Source organism: Anabrus simplex, chromosome 11, assembly GCF_040414725.1.
Source record: "Anabrus simplex isolate iqAnaSimp1 chromosome 11, ASM4041472v1, whole genome shotgun sequence".
Lineage (NCBI taxonomy): Eukaryota > Metazoa > Arthropoda > Insecta > Orthoptera > Tettigoniidae > Anabrus > Anabrus simplex.
This window is the reverse complement of record NC_090275.1, coordinates 115,252,617-115,271,658: the sequence shown is the minus strand read 5'-3', so window position 1 is coordinate 115,271,658 and position 19,042 is coordinate 115,252,617. Positions and strand designations below refer to the sequence as shown.

Genomic DNA, 19,042 nt, shown 5'->3' with positions numbered 1-19,042 from the left:
ATTACAATGGTCTTAAAGCAGCAGCGGTAACCGTGGAATAAAAATTGCCCTTCAACGTATCCTGTGGAGGATTTCACATGTAACATTATCTGATCGAGAAAAGCTCAAGGCTGTAGAAAAGATACACCATTACTAATACGGTTTCTAATTTTGGAACTGCCTTAGTATCCTGTGTTACCACCTAAAAGCAAGCATAGCTGGGCAGTAGAAACTTCACGTTTTACTGAAAAACCAATGTATAATATTTATGGATTTCAAACGGATCGTAAATTCAACCATGAAAAAGCTCACAGTTTGATCACTGTAAAATTGTGAAATATCAGATTATTCCTCAACGGAGTTACTTACCCCTACGAAAACATGGATATTGCTTTCGAGAGTAATTTTTTTTTTTTTTTTGCTATTTGCTTTACGTCGCACCGACTCAGATAGGTCTTATGGCGACGGTGGGACAGGGAAGGGCTAGGAGTGGGAAGGAAGCGGCCGTGGCCTTAATTAAGGTACAGCCCCAGCAATTGCCTGGTGTGAAAATGGGAAACCACGGAAAACCATTTTCAGGGCTGCCGACAGTGGGGTTCGAACCTACTATCTCCCGAATGAGAATACATTTGGCTTGCACGATGATATGTTTTGTAAATTTCGATCATCATATTACCGGGAAAATGATCGCCCGCTTTTATCCTGAAGAATGTAAAAATAAAGCACGGATTGTTTTTATTCGTCTAGAATTTGAAACATCTGACAATATTCCTGCTAACACTACAGCCTATTGTCTTATTAATCACATGACTAGTGTTACTATCTACTATCGAATATCGTCACAAGACTATAAATTAATACTTCTACTTCATTATTATTAATGTGCGTGTGCATCTACATCGAGGATCATGAGACGATGAAGTAAGGAAAACTTGTTTGTGCAAATCTTGCATTGAACCTAATTATACTCTAGTAAGACTAACACAGCTTTCTATACACATAAACTCTTACGGTATATGACGCACCATTCGGTTATGTATTTACCATCTGTTTTTCTATCAACGTACGCTGCTTACGATGAACATTCCGCTTGGGGGAGGCTATCTTTCCATTGTAAGATGTCATGAGAAATAGCCGCATGAAGACGTTACCAGCAACACTACAATAATCACGGCACAAAAGCTAATACCAATTGGGTTAGATTAAATCCAATGATTCATTAAGGACTGTAAATTGTGCATGCTTGAATTAAGGAATGTATTTTAAAGCTGAGTACTTTTAAAGCTGTGTCTCAAATGTGTTAATATGTATGCGGCAAACTAAGAAACGGTTTTTATTTCTATAAGCCTTTATTCACCACTCCTAATACCGCAATCTTCATTCATCAGGGAACACATTCAAAGCTGAGCAGTACAATTTTTTTCAACGTGCTGCGGTTAAGTATTATTTATGTCTTGAAAATGTCGTCAGGATTTATCAGGTAAGCCACCTCTATTGTTAGGTACCCAGTAAGTAGCGCAAGACAGTTTTCGCTTTTAAACACAAGGGTTTAGTCTCGGGGTATTATCAACAATACTGTAGGCTACTGCAAGTCTTATAACTCTAATTTTCAAAAAAATAAATTAGTGTTCCAAACACTTAAGAACGAACGGCGCGTTACGTGTCAGCACAGTCACCATCTTGTTCCAAGTTCAGCTCCAAGCTCCCTTAAGTCTTTGTTCAATGTTACTGCATTATGAAGAAAAGAATACAGGCCAAATGCATAGTCGACACTTATACATAAATGGAACCCTTAAGTAATAAGGGATCACTTATAATAAGTATTTACTTAAATGAGTTTACATTTCATAGACAGCACTTAAAGGGAACACTCATTGATACAGAAAATATCACTGGAGATGTGGCAATGCTGTATATTATGTCCATGCTTCCTGTATCGCGTAGTTCTGGCTACCGAATAGTGGGATGATCTATTGTATTTTGATTATCGAAGGACATCGCGCGACCACGCGCGAAAGTTTTTAGGTTATAAGATCATCCATATTTTATTTGGTTGTCAGAATGGATAACAAAACAGCGAGCTGAGACGGTACCTGCAAGAACGTGTGTCGAAGTACATGCACATAATATAGAACAAGCAGACCGACGCGGTTTCTCATCAGAATATGAATTACGGGGGAAAACTGGTTGTGGGCAATGCAAACTACGAAAATTCCCAAAGTCTAATTTTCTTCTTAATTAATGTAATATGTTTATAGCTATCGAGGTACTCGATCTATACAAATATTCATCCAAATGTAGAATATCTGCCCTTACAACGCATTTAATGATTTGACAAATATATCCGTAGTCGTCACGTTGTAATAAGCCTAATTACTTGCCCAAAAAATGTAAGTAGTATGTTTTGATGTGCGGTGCCATAATTTCAGAAACATCTGATATAATCCAGCAAACGATTGGTTGACTAACCTGATATATTTAGCACAAATCAACCTTAAAGTAAATGGTAGTAGTGCAACACGTTCATTTGTCTTATAACTTCTTTAGTATTCCATAGGCCTACCGTCTTGATAACTTATCAACTTGGAACACGTTTTCAATTAATTAAACAAAATATCGGTAATGATGACGGTAATGATAATAATAACAACAATAATAATAACCTGAAATTAAGAGGTGGCATAAAATCTCAAAACAATATTTTCATTCACGGTGAGATAGCGAGTCCTCTAGAGGTTATGTTCACTCTCTCAATCAAAGGAGCAAGAATATTCATAACTCTCAATTTACTACAACGAATCCTTCTTTAAACTGTTGGTCACATTACATTTCGACAGGATTTTCCATCTCCACTGTGTGCACGGAAAGCATTCCGTGAATGAAATGCGACATATTCAGCAAAATCATCCTCCATTTTGCTGAGACATAAGTGTGTCACTTAAGTGCGTGTGGGAGGTCCACTTATACCAATAAGAGGGACACTTAAGTAGGTAATATGAAATGAAACCTGACTTATGTATAAGTGCTGTCTATGAATTCGGCCTTACGTATTAAGCCTTGTAACCGCCATCTTGTTACTATTTCAAATTCTAGTACTGAGAGGTAACGCGTGGTCAGCGTATAGTTAGGCCTGCAATTAGCCCGGGTATCGAACTTGAAGTCTGTTAGGTTAAGTTTCTACTCTTACTCGGTTAGGCCGTGTGTCGAACTTTGAGTCTCTTAAATTAGACCTTGAACTGTTAGGATTCGAACTAGGGTGTGTACGTTTAACGGCCCAAAGCCTGGAATCGAACCCGATGTCTGCGATGTTAAGTCTATACACGTCATGCCTGTTAGGGTAAGCGTCCCCTCTGATCCATAATCACATTCGCTGTCAGGATAAGCTTGCACTTTTTGGCATCCAACTTGTGTCTTAGGCCCTTAAGTCCAGGGTCGAACCCGAGGTCTGTAAGGTGAAACCTGGACACGTAGCCAGCGTAAGGTGATGCAAGGCTACGAGGGCGCTCTTAGCCAGCCACTCGAGTGAGGCCATGTGAAGTAAAACACGAAGTGAATGAGGTGGAGGTGCCGATAACCCGCCCGAAGTATATTATTATCTGCAGTCTGTATACAAAATAGTCTGCACTGTTAAGAATCGAGGGCTATGAAAAAGATGCAGCAATCCATAAAAGGGTGAGGCAAAACTGTTGTTTGACCCCTCCTCTTTAATGTTTATATATAACAGGCAGTAAAGGAATCAAATAAGAATTTGGAAAGGGAATCACAGTCGAAGGAGAGGAAATCAAAACGCTGAGATTTGATGATGATATTGTTATCTTATCTGAGACTACAGAAGATCCGGAGAAGTTGATGAATAGTATGGACGGACCCTCGGGTGAGAAGTACAAGATGAAAATAAATAACTCCAAAACAAATGTAATGGAGTGCAGTCGTACGAAGTCAAGTGATGCAGGAAATATTAGATTAGGAAATGAAGTATTAAAGGAAGTAGATGAATATTGTTACTTGGATAGTAAAATAATTAACGATTGAGAAGTATGCAGGATATAAAATGCAGGCTAGCATAATTAAGGGAGGCCTTTCTTAAGAAAAGAAATGTGCACACTTCGAACATTGATATAGGAATTAGAATGAATTTTTCAGAATTTCGTTTCCAGCGTGACATTGCATGGAAGTGAAACATGGACGATAACTCACTCAGAAGTAAAGAAAATAGAAGATGTTGAAATGCGGTATTACAGAAAAATGCTGAAGGTGAGATGGATATATCGAGGCACGAATGAAGGGATACTGAATTGGATTGGTGAGAGGAGATCGTTGAGACTAAATTGGACGAGAAGAAGACATAGAGTGATAGGGCACATCATAAGACACCCAGGATTTGTGCAGATGGTTTCTGAACGAAGTGTAGGGAGTAAGAGCGGTAGGGGTATATGACAAGCAGATTAGTGCAGATGAAGGAAGCAGCAAATATGTAGAAATGAAAAGGTTGGCACAGGACAGGTTGCCATGCCGAGCTGCATCAAACTAGTCAAACTACACACTTGCGTGAACAAATTTCTGAACATGACTGCGAAAGGTATGACCGCGTGAACTTCGTGCTGCAACAGGGACGATCACACCGGCCATGTTAACAACAGTGCGAGAACGTATTCAAAAGGCTGGTGTCTGCATTGTTGTGAGGAAAATTGCAACAATGGTAATTTCTATATTAACACGAATCCGTCTAGTGTGACCACTGCCGAGTATGTATCTGAAGCAGCTGGTCAATGGCTACTACCACACTAAAGCCTGGCATATTTGTGTCGTATTTACCGTTGTATAATTACTATTTTTGCCATAATTTGATGCTTTATAATATTGACATATTTTGAGCGAAGTCACAGGGGTACTTTTGATCGGTGGGTGCCAATGTACCTGAAATCTAAAATGTATAGAATCATCATTACGGAAGTGGCGCGGTATAGTCAGTGACAAGGAGACACGAACAGCTTCATGTCGTGGAGATGAAGATGCTTCGCTGGCCACTGGGACTCGCTAGACTGGACCACATCAGAAATGAGGGTGTTCGGATGGCATTTGGTGTGGTCCCAGTCCCTGATAAAATGTCAGAGAATCCTTTGTGGTGGTATGGCATCGTGCTACTCAGAAACGGTTGTTCAGTTGCGAGAAAGGCATTCAACTTAAGCCTTGAGGGACACAGACCACGAGGGCTGACTCGACACTCAGCGGGAGGACGTACATGTGGAGAAAGTCTCTCCTGAAGACGCACAAGACCGCATCAAGTGGAAAACAAAGTGCAGACCCTGCAATTAAGGGGGATAAATACTCAGAAGAAGTAGAAGATTTATTTTTGTAATTCTAAACTATAATTATCTGGTTCTGAACTAAAGTGGCTTGGTTCTTTTATTTTCGGCACTGAAGTATGAAATATATTTATCACGTTTTTCAGCTTTCAATTTTTTCATGTACTTCAAATCGTGCACGTAATTATTTTCTTCATATTCGCATCTAAAATTGTTAAATTAATGAGGCGGTTAGCGGGCTCCTCATAGGCTGTCTTCAGAGAAATAAAGCAGCGCACTTGGACCAAAGAAACAACAACTAAAAACAACCATAGGTTCATAACGTGGATAGCCAATATGCAAAGGTCTTTCAGAAAAATAATTCCAACGACCTGTCCAATAAGGCTTCAGGAGAAGGCTACTTTCAATTCGATGGATAGCCAACCGAGAGCCAAAATTAACTCTCTCCTCAAAATGGGAAAACTTACGTATTTAACAGGTGAATTAGGTAACCAAAAATTGTAATTGTCGGTCTTCAATAATGAGAAACCCGATGACATAATATTTTGAATCAGAATTTTTAAGAATTTACAATCTGATACTTGACCACGGAGTTATGAATCAACGTCCAAAATTTTGAACATGATTTACAAAGAATTTTAAGAAGTACGATCACAAAGCATTGTAACTGTGACCTTCAAAACAACAAACAACATGCCCATGCCCCTACTAAAAAATTGTGACACAAACAAGGAAAGAAGTGGACACATTTCGGAATCTTCTAGAACAAATAATAAACAAAATAAATACAAGTAGTGTTAAAAGTGTATTAGGAGATTTTAATTCCTATTCGGAAGGAGAAAAATTATAGATATATCATTGGAAAATGCTGAGATTATGACCAAAGCATTCAGTAAACCTATCAATAGTGGCGAACCTAAGTAATTATTAAAAATTAGAACAAATAACACAATAAAAACAAATTTGAATAATATAGTCCTTTCAGCATTCCTAGAATGAGAATGGAAGGTACTCAAGGAACTTAAAACAATATAAAGCATGTGAAGAAGACCAAGTTTTTGTAGAGATATGGAAATATCCAAGTAACACGTTTAGGTTTTCGTTACACATGGGTTTAACAAAAATTTGGATTACTGAACTATTTCCTGTACATTGGAGAACGGCCTTAATACACACTTTGACTGAAAGAGGAGATAAGGATAACCCGGATAATTATAGAGGATTATCTATCTTGGACTGCCAATATAAGGTATCTTCTATTCATTATTTAACAAAACCTGATCTTGAATCTCCGTCGTTACTGGTGTCACCAGACGTACTGGCGTCAGAGAGAAGCAACAAGTCAATGATTTCACGTCCCTTGTTTGCCATGGCACGCAGAATAGTTGCACCACCTTAACATAATTGCTCAGTTGCCTTTCAAACCCATCTTCAGTTATTGCCCGGATCTGCCAACATCTTTCACGGCTTCATCGATCATGTTTCGCTCAGGTTCGTCTAACCCAAGTGGCCAAGCACCTTGTATTATAGCATCCATGAACACTTTTTTAGGGGTGACTGCTGGATGCACCTGAGTCGGACTCGCACCATGCTGGAGAAGTATTGTTACTATATGGCGGCAATGCATTTGGGCTGCAAGATACACAGGTGTAAGGGCGTTTAGATACTCGCGTATTTCTAAATTAGGACGATATTTCAGTAGCTCAAGTACCATTAGTGGTTCAACTTCATCCTTGTCTTCCATCATGATTGCTAAATGCAGCGGTGTTCTTCCTAAAGCATCTGTGTCGTTCAAGTATTCCTTATGTTCTTTCAGTGCATTGATATCTCCATTCAGCACAGCAAGATGTGCTGGCAATTTACTTGCCAGTTCCTGACAGAAGGCCTTATTAACAATGTCATTCCTTGCTTCATAAGTAATCGTCATAATAATCACTTTGTTCTTTTCCCAATGTTTTGCAAGCCACTTACCAGCAAACCATTCTGCAAATGTGCGATGAATGAAATGTGGCTTGCCATGAACAACTCCATCTATGATCCCTAATCTCTCTTTACCTTCTACAATTTCTTCACAGATCTTCTTTACCTTCTGTGCTATGGAAGACTGTTGGGACTTATCGATATACTTTAACATATAGTCTAGCACAACTAGGGAACAAATCATATGACGATTCATGAAATCCTCACGCAGATTCTCCCTTATATCATCATTGGAAGCGTAAGGGCTATTTATACGAGCCTTTTCACTGAAATACAGATCAAATTTCTGTTCTATAAATTGCTCATACAAATGAATAATGTTTATTCTCGACAAATTGTCGGACATGAATAAGTTAGGATCCATTTGACAGATCATTTCTAGGTGTAAGGGAAAACTGCTGATACGAAAACCATCCCTTTCTGGTAGTTTGTTAAGAACTTGTTTTTGAACCTTCTTAGCCTTTTCTTCTCCCAACAACTTAGACATATATTGAAACTGTTCTTGCTCCGAAAGCGGCTCAATTCTGAACGCTTTAGTTTCTAGTAAGCATTCCAGCTTATCTTTCGCATAATACCTTGTTGCAACCCATAAAGTTGATAGTCGAAAGTCATTACAAATGAGCTTTAGAATATTAAGAACTGTGTCAGTGTATGATGGCATTATTTCATCGAAAGCATCAAAGAGAAGGCAAATGTCTCCTGATTTCGAAACATGATATTCCAGCAATTTCTTTCCAAATTCAGAATCTTCTGTGTTAGCAGCGTTACTTAAGAGGTCAATAATATTTTCTCTCGTCACATTAAAAGGTATTCTCATCTTATCAAGAATTTCTGATTGCTTGTTGAGGTCTATGTTAATAATCCAGCGATGAGGATAGAGTTCTTTCATCTTATTGGCCACTTTTCGCAAAAGAGCAGTTTTACCGCTACCAGCTTCTTCTGCCACAATGATAGTCTGAAACTCATGCTTCACGAGGTCTTCATCCTTTGGCCGCCAACTTCTAATATCTCTGATAAGCTTCTTGCAATCTTCTTCTTCCCTTGGCCACCACTCTATGTACTTGTAAAGGTTGTCAGTACTCCCACGAGAGTGAAACCAGTATAGTGAATTGTCAATTACTTGTAAGAAATGTACAGGATCTTCTGATAACTTTTCAGCCGGACATCTATATTCATGTGTTGCTTTATGCATTTCGCTATAGTCCATGCTACGTTTGAAACTGTATCCCTGCTCCCTCAAAGTTCCTTCATCTGTTGCTTTTAATATTGACAGATTAATGCATTCCTCTGTTACGTCACAGATGACCCGTTCATTTGAATTCAAGATGCCTTCGTTCACAAGGAGCCTCTTAGACAACGTTCTTGGAATGTATGTTCCATCACATGCAGGCAGAGCTCCCCCTATCTCTATCTTCGGAGAAGTTAAAACTGACTGAAGTAGACCCCCATCTAGAACTTTGTCACCCTGTACATTACCAAGAGCGATACTTTTGCCCTGGAAATCGACCGGCAGGTTCCGCAAAAAGTCTTGCGACTCGTCATCCAACTGGTTGAAACTAGACTTGATAACATCTGGATCAATTTCATGTGCCTTCGAGAGTCCTAGTTTGTTAGCATCACTGCTAGAGACGATAACAATTTTTTTCTCTAGGTTATATTTAAAGTTTGTGATAATCTCTCCTAAATTTTGACTACAGTTGGTAACATCAGTAATGACCAGCACGTTCCATATGTCGTCTAACCAGAGATTGAACAGCATTTCCAGACTCGTTTTCTGTTCAGAAATATCAGTAAAAAGCACTCGATGGTGCTCTTTCCTGACACAGGTCTGATATACTTTTGAACACGCTATTTGGGCTTCAGACTTTTCACATTTCAAGAGTATTATATCACATTTAGAATTCAGCACCCTCTCTTCCAGATCTGAGAGAGTGTCCTTGCAAAATTGTATGTGTTTCGGCAATTTAATCTGATCAAAGAGCTCAATCCATCCTTTCCACTTATTATCAAGTGGTGGTTTAGTCCTTTCTCCCCACCAGGCTTTTATATTTTCAACGAAGTTCTGTTGAATGACCCGATACTCAGGTACAAAGCCATTGCGTATTTTGAATAGCTCCTGCTTTATGAATTCATCCAGACACTTTAGACTTGATTGATTTCTGAATATCAACAGCCTGTTAACAAAATCTTCAGCTCCAATGTCATTCTTAAAGCCTTCACATACATTATGAGTAAGATCGACCTGAAATACATCTTCTGGTTTCCATGTAGTACACAACAACTTCTTTGTAGGAGAGTCAATAATTGCGACTTTGGATTTTAATTCAACATCTGCGTTAGTTAAGAAAACGTATGTAATGTTCTCAAAGTGCTGTGATGTTTTCAATTTCTTCAATTTTTGAAAATAATGATTCAACGATTTGTTTTCCGGACTAAGTAAATTTAAAGTTCTGGGACTAGTTCTTAACTGCACCAGAATATTTTGTTCTTCTCCGGCACTCCAGTAGGAGAACACTATAGTACCAAAGGCTCCTGCACGACCGTAGTTCATTTTGATTGTGAAGTCTGTGAAGCTGCTGTTGGACCGCACAGCTCGTAAGAAGACCAGAGCACACATCTTAATCTGGAAGTCAGTCCCATCTTGAGTGGCAGCCCCCTGTCTCGTACTGTATTTCCTGAAAACAAACATGTGAACAAATTGTTACCAGTCGGATTTTTTGTGTGACTGTAACTAGCCTAGGCAGAGGATAGTTGTGTGTGAGATGCTGGGATGTTGGGGACGCCCCTGAACTAAAGTGATTAACCATTTAACATTAATATTCATGACCGTGCCTGGCCTCTAAATTGACCATTCACCCAAGCAGACGGACACAATAGATGAATGTCTTCTCGACAGAGAAATAACATACGCCAGGATAAAGCGGGACATTCAAAAGCAAGAAAGAAAGAAAGAAAGAATTAATGAAAGAAATAAATTTTTCGTGCCCATTCGCAAATTCAAGTATTTATAAGTTAAAAAGGTTGGATCAACGAAAACAAAAGTCAAGGGGACATCAGCTGGATGTTCCAGATTCTGGACTACGCAGTTACGTTGTATATGTGTTGGCATTTACACTTGCCTTCCTCAAGCCGTTTTCTGATTAGTTACCCACACTTCGCATGTCATTATGTTCTTTAGTTGAGCGACTTAACACACTGTCGAGCGAACAACGACCGCTTATACCCTCTTGCACTCGGTGCGAGAGGTAATGGCGAGAACGAACACGGCGCCGATACATCATCTCTGACCTATTTAGGTAATTTGGTCATTTTTCTGGCTATTAAATGGTAACCGATGATCGTTACAGTAACTTAACGCGTTGAATTTGGATTTTATTCAACAGATTGCTCATCCTCCCTAAGAAATACTTTTAAGTCGACAAATGAAATGTGTAATGTTTCGGTTGTTCGAAGTTGTTATTGCGTGGATCTGTTTCTGGTTGGCTTACGAATACAAGAATTTGGCCTCGCTATCAGTTCAGTTTAGAGTTTATTTCGTTTCTATGGTCTATCGTGTGATCACTGTACTCCGTTGTTGCATGTGCTGGGCCATGTCCAAGGCCAAATAATTCCGACATCCTTGAATTTTCAAATGATTTAGACAGTAATTGTGAATTCTTTTATCGAAAGTGATTCCCGTTATATGGGAAATGATGTTAATCCTGAATATTTCCTTATCGCACCATGAAAAACCTGGCATCGATGACAGTTACGTGTACAGTGAATATTTTTTAATAATCTTGCAGTACACACATCATATTGATACCAAATTATTCAAAATTAAATATTCCTCCTTTCAGGTATAATTGTAAATAAGAAAGACGAAATAATGTCGAATATTTCTGCCATTGAAAACCATCATTTATATTTCAAAAAATATTTTCAAACTTTAATAATATTTCCGGCTTTACCAATACGTCGAATGTATATTTGATTCTGAGAAGCTCATAGTTTCTTATTGAACCCATCCCGGGCATATCAGGGCATTATTCAAATAATTCGGCTTCACAGATAAATATATAAAGGGAGTTATTCGATAAAAACCTTCGGAAGTCGCTTCCCGGGCTCGAAGTCCCATCCTCCCTCCTTTAATTGCTTCCACGGGTAGAGCTCAATAGCATACTGGTAATGGAATGTTCTTAAAAGAAATGAGCAGTGCATTAAATATAACGAAAGTAGGGTTTTCTATAATGTAAGAGGAATTCGCTAATATTATTAAATGAGAAGAGTTTTGTTCCCAATATTTATTAAGAATTTTATTGAACTGTTAGAACAACACGATAAAATACACGAGATAGTGCCATTTATTACACATAAAAATAAAATAATAACGAAGAAATCATTTCTATACAGTATGCCTCAAAGTCTTTGTCAGTTCATACACTTTTTTGGCTATCGCTAGGCATACTTTGAATAACCGTATTGGCGCGCACTACAACTATATACACTTTACATACACGTAGGTTTTATATGTCACTGAACAGTGATACTCGATGGTATCTATTCACTGAATGGATTGATCATAAGGTCTGAATGACACTGTCTCATTAGGCCATAGTATTAGATGGCCGTCATGGTTATGGAATCTAGGCCGATAATTTAGTACATTTTTCCACCCACGAGATCACATCGCCGCCTAAAGAACACATGGTCTATTTGACCACATCAATTATATATTATACTGAACACATACGCGTATTTCTGGGTTTATATTACCCTGTTATATACGAAGCGGATCAACACAACGTTGGTTTTCTAACCATCACCATAAACACTTAAGAACAACAAAAATACATGAATACATTACACAAGAAATAATAATCACATTAGCAAACAATACATCTTGAAGGTATGGCCTAGTAAAGCCATACGGTATCAGGTTAAATCCATCCTCCTGGCGCGGATCGAAGTCACGTTCACCAGCTTCCAAGGTGTAAAAAATCTGAAACTCCTATCGCGAGTTAAGAAATAAAATGGGGAGGAATACGTCCTTCAGAGAATCATAAAATTCTGAACGCTAGTCATCATATATCGTTAGCATTGGATTGTTAATGCAGTGATGAACGAAAGTGACTTACCAGGGCTAATATTCTGAAGGCTTTTAAAGACGAGTAGGTCCTCGCAAGGGACCAGACAAATCCCTTTCATCATAAATCTGTCCTCCTTGTTGTGGTCAGTGTTCTACCTTGCAGCCACAAAGACACTTTCTTCCTTTCTTCTCATTTTGGCTCGTTTCCAAGTACACAGTTATTCAAGGGCCCCCAATTCTTATTTTTTTATTATTCCGGCCATATACAGCCTAATATAATACGTCGCTATTCTGTCATCGGAAACATTTCACAAGTCTCATCTTCCCCAATGTCACGCTACTGCATCTCAAATCCACCTTATTCATTTCCACAGGTCATTTAACTAATTCCATCTCACTCGGGTATCTATATAATGATCATATTCTTAATTTTTATGGGATTTATAAAATACATGCATTACCATGTGAAGCGAATACATAATCTATATTCAAATTATTAGGAAGATCCATACCAGTTAGCAACATTAGGAAGAAATCATAAATTTAGCTGAAGTGCCATTCTCCCTTAAAATATATGCTTCAAATGTACTTAAATTTTATAGGGTCTTATATACTGATTCATGCAAATAAGCCTTCTGAATTATCAGTGATTATCCTTAAATCACCGAAGAAATCCTAATTAAATTAATAAAATAATATTTACCCCTAACACGCGTATAGTGTCCCCTACATTTAATATTAAAATTACATAAAATAAGCAAGACTGGTATTTACAATTATATCAATATGCGAACGTGCAGATCTCATGCTTAATATATTTGACAAAAGTGTACTTATCGATACTCTGTGTGGTTTGCTGTCATCTCGAAGGTACACCTTGGGTTTTTAGACATCCATTACGGCATCTTCACTCGTACATAGTCTTAGGCTCCTCTTCCCCGAGATGCCGTCCATGTCTCGAAATGTTGTTTTCTACTGTTGGAAACTCTCGATGTTTCCTGAAGCGATGAATGCTGGCACGAGGCGCGACTCTAGTGGATCTCGCCCTATGAAGCGATTGTATGTACAGTAGATGACGTCGGAACGTTCCCTCAATCTGAAGGGAAACGGGAACAAATTCTTCCTCGTGTGTGTAGATGGTTTCACCAGATTTTCATGGCTACTTCCAACTAAGTTGGCTACCGATCATTCTAAAATATCTTACCTTAATATTATTTTTGGTTCTTTTGGAACTTGTCAATATGTAGCCTCCGATAATGATAAGGCACTCACCTCTAATTTATACCAAAAGTTCTGTCTTGACTTATCAATCTCACACGTTACATCATCTGACTATTACCCTCAACCATCTCTGGCTGAACGGGTTAACCGCAATCTTCAATCCGCTGTGATAGCTTTTCATCACGAAGCTCATTCCAGGTGGGATACTTCTCTTCATTGGTTATCTTTTGCGCTAAATTCAGCTGTTCACGAGTCACACATGTTTACTCCTGTATCTAACACGCCGTTGTCTAATCTATGGTCCATCTATGTGACTTTGCCAGAGACAATAGATCCCGATAATATCAGGGACCTATGGAAGAAGGCGAAATGTAATCTTAAGGCTTCACCCGAGAGAGTTAAAGACAGATGCCATCGTGGACGTAGACTCACCAATTTAAAAGCTGGAGATCAAGTCATGGTGAAATTTTCGTTCCTGCAAGCAAGCTTGCCCCCAGATTTCATGGGACGTGTACTATTTTGGATTTCGTAACGCCGGTCAAATTTTAGGTGAACAACCAGGCCATTGAAATAATTATTTAGGGTTCATTTGTCATAAGTATAGTCCGTGTGAAATCCTTGTTTTTCAGTGTAGGCCACTAAGCCATTGCATTGAGAATGTAATTATATTTCTTTCCTTAACTGGTCAAAAATTTAAATTTTGGTATGTAAGTTCTCCTGCCTGATCAAATACATATAAGACTAGCAAGGGTACCTGTGCTTCGCTACGGTATTCTACATTGTATACGGATATCGAAGTAAATACTGTGCGTGCAGTAAAGAAGATTGTTTTAAAATCGCATGTCCCTTAGCGTTATCCGAGAAATAGCATGAGGAGGTTGTTTCAAATGTAAAGTGTGGGTTGCGGAGTTGTGATGATAACGGCAGGCTCACTTGCATACTGCCATTCACAAAATAGTTGGGAAGTTTACATTATAATTGCAGGCCCCATTGGGGAGTTTTCCTACTTCCAGACAGATTTCCCTTGAGGAGTTCTTATTATAATAGCAGGCAACTTCCCTACTACCAGTCAAAATTGAGTTGTGCAGTTATCATTATAATTACTGGTCCTTTTCCTTCTGCCAGCCAGCTTACTGCCAGTCACACTGAGTTGGTGAGTTTCCATCAAAATAGCAGGCCACTACGCCTAATGCTAGTCACATTTTAGATGGGTGCATTTGTTTATAATGGCGGGCACCCTTAGCTACAGCCAATCACATTCGGGTAGGGGAGTTTTGAAGAAAATTGCGCGTTCCCTTACCTTCTGCAAGTCAAATCGAGAAGTGAATTATTCATTATAATGGTAGGCCCTCCTTACTAATGCCAGTTACACAGGAGTTGGAGAAGGACCCCATTCCTACCGCCAGTCAAAGTCGGTGTGGGGAGTACTGATTACAATAGCAGACACACCCTTTCACGAACGCTACAAATCGACATCAATGAATATATATATATATAGATCGACATACGAAAGTATATGCATGTTTAAATTATTGCAGACTCTCATTTACAGATTAACTGCTGCTAAACGGTACGTCAAATCTACAAAGGATTGTACCATAAGACGCAGTATGTAGTGGCCTAAATGGCTGGTCCTATGATATTTTCTCGCATCTCATCTATTCATGGGTCAGATTGAGTGAGAATACATTGAAATTTGTGTAAGATGATTGTACCAGGAACTTTTCCAGCCCTTTACATTGTTTCATAATTGCCGGAACATGCGGAAAAGGGACGGCAATAATATTTGTTCGTATGCCCGACATCTTGTGCTAGCGCAATACGAAGTTACTCGTGGCGAGCTGGATACGTCACGAGCAAGGAACCTGCGGGTGACGTCACGGCCACATGTTGCACACCTCTCTATCGAATGTGCTGGAAGGAAATGTGTAACTTGTCAGCCGATTAAGTTACGGAAATGAGACATATATCATCATGTAGCTCATGTTCGAAATGCAAACATATGTTAATTTCAATAAAATCCGTCACGGCATTTAAGAGATATAAGCACATTTCCCCTCTGTGACGTAGCAAGCAGCCTTGAGCCGTACGGGATATAAGCAGCAGGCCAGACCGCAGCAGTTCAAAGGAGCAGCTGACTGTCGTAGCGAGAGGTCGTGCATGTCGCTCCGTTGTTTCTCTCCTTGCCAGGCGCTCAGTACTTTTAAGTGCTAACCAGGCAGCTGTACTTATTAGTACGACTTCGAAAGGGCTTTTGTCTGAGCTGAGAACTTCTCAGTGCTCGCTTATTCTTATTCTCTTTCAGGAGTACCAGGATGAAGAATACGGACGTGTGGCGAGCAGCAGACTACTGCTGGGCATCGGAGGAGAACGAGCCGCCTGCACCCGAGCCGGAGCCGGAGACCGAGGTGGAGACGGAGCCGTACAGGGACGGGTGCGACCCCCTGACGGCTTTCTCTTCTCCGAAGGCCACACCGACCCGGAGTACGAGGCGCTGCTCGTGTACTACAGGCCAGGGCGCCCTGTAACTTCTGAACGGGGCCTCGTCCTGGACAGAATGCGGCGCCCTCGCCGAGGAGGCAGGATCATCTCGACAACCATGGCCGTCGAGAGCTTCCTACCAGGAGGCCTCATTATCCGGCATCACGACCAGGAGCGGATGCGCGACGCAGAGAAGGAGCTTTCTACTCTGTTCCAGGTCATCCGTCTACCAGGGAGGGACGGCGTGCCAGGGATGAACACCGGCGCAGTCAGGGCCGCGACGGAGACCAGGGAGACGCCGAGGAGGCTAAGGAATAGGGCGGTTAATACCGACCTAGTCCTGGCCACCCAGCCGGCGACCAGCGACGCCATCACGGAGGTGGGGCATGACGCCCCCTGGCGCCGCGACGGTGCGACTTCAGTGGAGGAGGACGCCCCCTGGCGTTCTGAGGCTGCTGTCCAGGCCCAGCCTGACAGCACGTCTGTCGAGCTGCAGACCTCGATGTGCGCCCCACAGGACAGGGAATGCACTCAGGCGTTAGCACCGACCGACGCCGCCGCCGCCGCCAGCCAGGAGAAGGAAGAAGACGGCGACGCAGCGGAGCCATCAGCTACCCTGGGGTCACCAGGCCGGGAGGAGGGCCACCAGGACGAGGCCTCTTCTCCCGCCGAGAAGCAACCCCCGGGAAGAAGAAGAAGAAGACGACGCCGCACCAGGAAGCAGAAGGCGTCGCTGGCTCACCAGGAGAGGACCGCCAAGCCGCAACCCAGGACTGCTCCCAGGACAGCAGTCAACCGAGGAGCCAATCAGGAGAGGACCTCAGCGGGTAGCGGCAGTCAGGTGAGAGTAAAACGTCCCCCTCAGCAGCTCTTGCAGTGTTTCCGCTGTCTGAGGTGGGGCCACCGTCAAGTTAGCTGTGGACTCCAAGTGAAGTGCAACCGCTGTGGTGGTGATCACCACTACACGGCCTGCGCAACACTTAAGGAGGCGCCGGTGTGCGCCAATTGCGCGGGGGGCCACCCGGCCTCCCACCGCAGTTGCCCAGTCTACAGGGCCATGGCGCGGGCAGAGAGGAGGGAGGCCCGGCGCCATGACCCACCCCATTCCAGGAGGCCCCCGCCTCGGCGGGCTTGGCCTCATTCTCCGGGATCGGAGACTGGGTACGAGGTACCCCAAGGAGGTGGAGTCGTGCGACAGGCCCTAGTGGTACTTGACGCATGGCTCCGCAACCGGCAAGGACCGCGCTAGTCCCAGCAGTGCCCAGACGGACTGATCCCCAGGCGATGGAATGGCGAGGAATTGGTTTATGTTTTGTGCATGTTACCTGTTCCTAACTAACACAACCTCTGGTCTTTTTCCAGCCCACATCCTTGCATGTGCTATCAAAAGTTGTCAGGTTTTACATGTAGGCTCTTTCTTCTTTCTGCCTATGTGGTTTTTCCCTGACCCTTCAATACCAAACTTCAATACCATATACCTAATACAATATCGCCTGGTAGCGTGTCTGACATGGAAACAGGCAGATACTCCTTGTATCACTTCCCACTCTTCCCTGCTATCTCTTTCTTCTTCTTAGAAATAATAGCATGTCGGAGGCCATGTAGATTGAGTCGTTGGTCACGCGGGGGGAGCGGGCTTCGGGGGCCCCCCCGAAGAAAAAGAAAAAAAAAACGCAGCAGTTCAGTTCGCATCCTTCTCAGCTGGCTAGCATGTCACGCTGCACGCGACGAGTCGAACTCAGTATTCTTACAGCCGGACTTCGTAACACTTAGAAAATTTCGACAAGTTGACATTTAGTTTCTGCGAATACCAGTGTGTAACTTATAAATTGTGGGACTTGCAATTCGTCACACATCAGACTTAGAAAATTAACGTGTGTGTAACATCAAAGTCATAAAGACTTGTAATATTTCACCGATGTTTGAACTTGACAAATATCTTAGTTTTCGTGTGAATAATCCTAACCAACGTGAAGTGAGCACGGCTACTTCGCATTGTAATGATCTTGAACTGTTTCTACTGCGAATATCGTGATTGTAGGTCGCAACACATTAACTATTTTAAGTATTATCAGAGCCTAGAACACTGTAATTTGTGCCGAAACAGACAACGCGTGTGGATAGACTGTATAGTGAACTTCGTAATTCAGTGAAGTATAGGACTAGAACTGTGTTAGTGAGAATTAACATTACGAGATATTACGAGAGAGAGCCATTTATTTATTTCTTTGCTGTGAAGGTGAGCCATAAGAAACTGTGCTTCAAATGAAAGTTATTCTGACTATACGAACAGTGAGCAGTAAGTGTCTAGACGAACTGTGCAGTGAAGTGTATTTCTCATTGTCGTGATTCACGATAATAGACAGTGCACCGACGTATTTCTCATCGAAGTGAATGGTGATTATTTATGAAACAGTCATCAGTTCAAAGAGTGCAAAATCAAATGGTGCACATTTTCAACCTAGTCAGTTGGACTTTCTCGTGTTAAAGCCACTCTTTTTATAACATGAGAAATCCTGACTCAAGACGACGGAGAACGACGGAGATCGGCGTAGAACGACGGAGATCAGCGTAGAACGACGGATATCGACGGTGATTTGGTACTACGCGGGATAGTTCCAGGGACGTGGTACTATGGAACATCGTGGTGCCTGCCGACAGCTGAGTTCCAGATTGCTGTTTGCAGAGCAGTATTCAACTGTTCGAGCTCAACGAGAAGGCGTATATCAGGTGATATTAGTGCTTTTTGCATTCAATTCTTACTTTGAGCAGAATTTTTACAAATAGTGTCATTACTGACAAAGAACATTAAAAGTTCACTTAATTAATATTTTACTTGGAAGACAGACTTTCAAATAACAGTGTGCTCTCGTATATTCTCATTCACTGGAACTTTGAAATACCAACTGAGTGCATTATTCGTAGTGGAAGTATATCATAAACTCTTAATACACAATATTTTCATAAAATGTACAATAATTCACAAGAGTAGGACGATATTCAGAAC

General features: G+C 41.2%; 1 protein-coding gene across 2 annotated transcripts in view; it reads right to left on the bottom strand.

The window, feature by feature from the left end:
• LOC137502723 (uncharacterized) overlaps positions 1-19,042 on the bottom strand; it is a 134,163-nt gene that overhangs the window by 14,955 nt on the left and 100,166 nt on the right. The window contains exon 5 of one of the 2 annotated variants that reach the window (XM_068229742.1): positions 6,083-9,940. The exons of the other annotated variant lie outside the window; for it this stretch is intronic. Within the exon in view, the coding sequence (XP_068085843.1) occupies positions 6,721-9,940 (3,220 nt within the window). The 3' untranslated portion in view covers positions 6,083-6,720. Of the gene's footprint in view, positions 1-6,082; positions 9,941-19,042 lie in introns of those variants that run through there. 2 annotated transcript variants of the gene reach the window in all.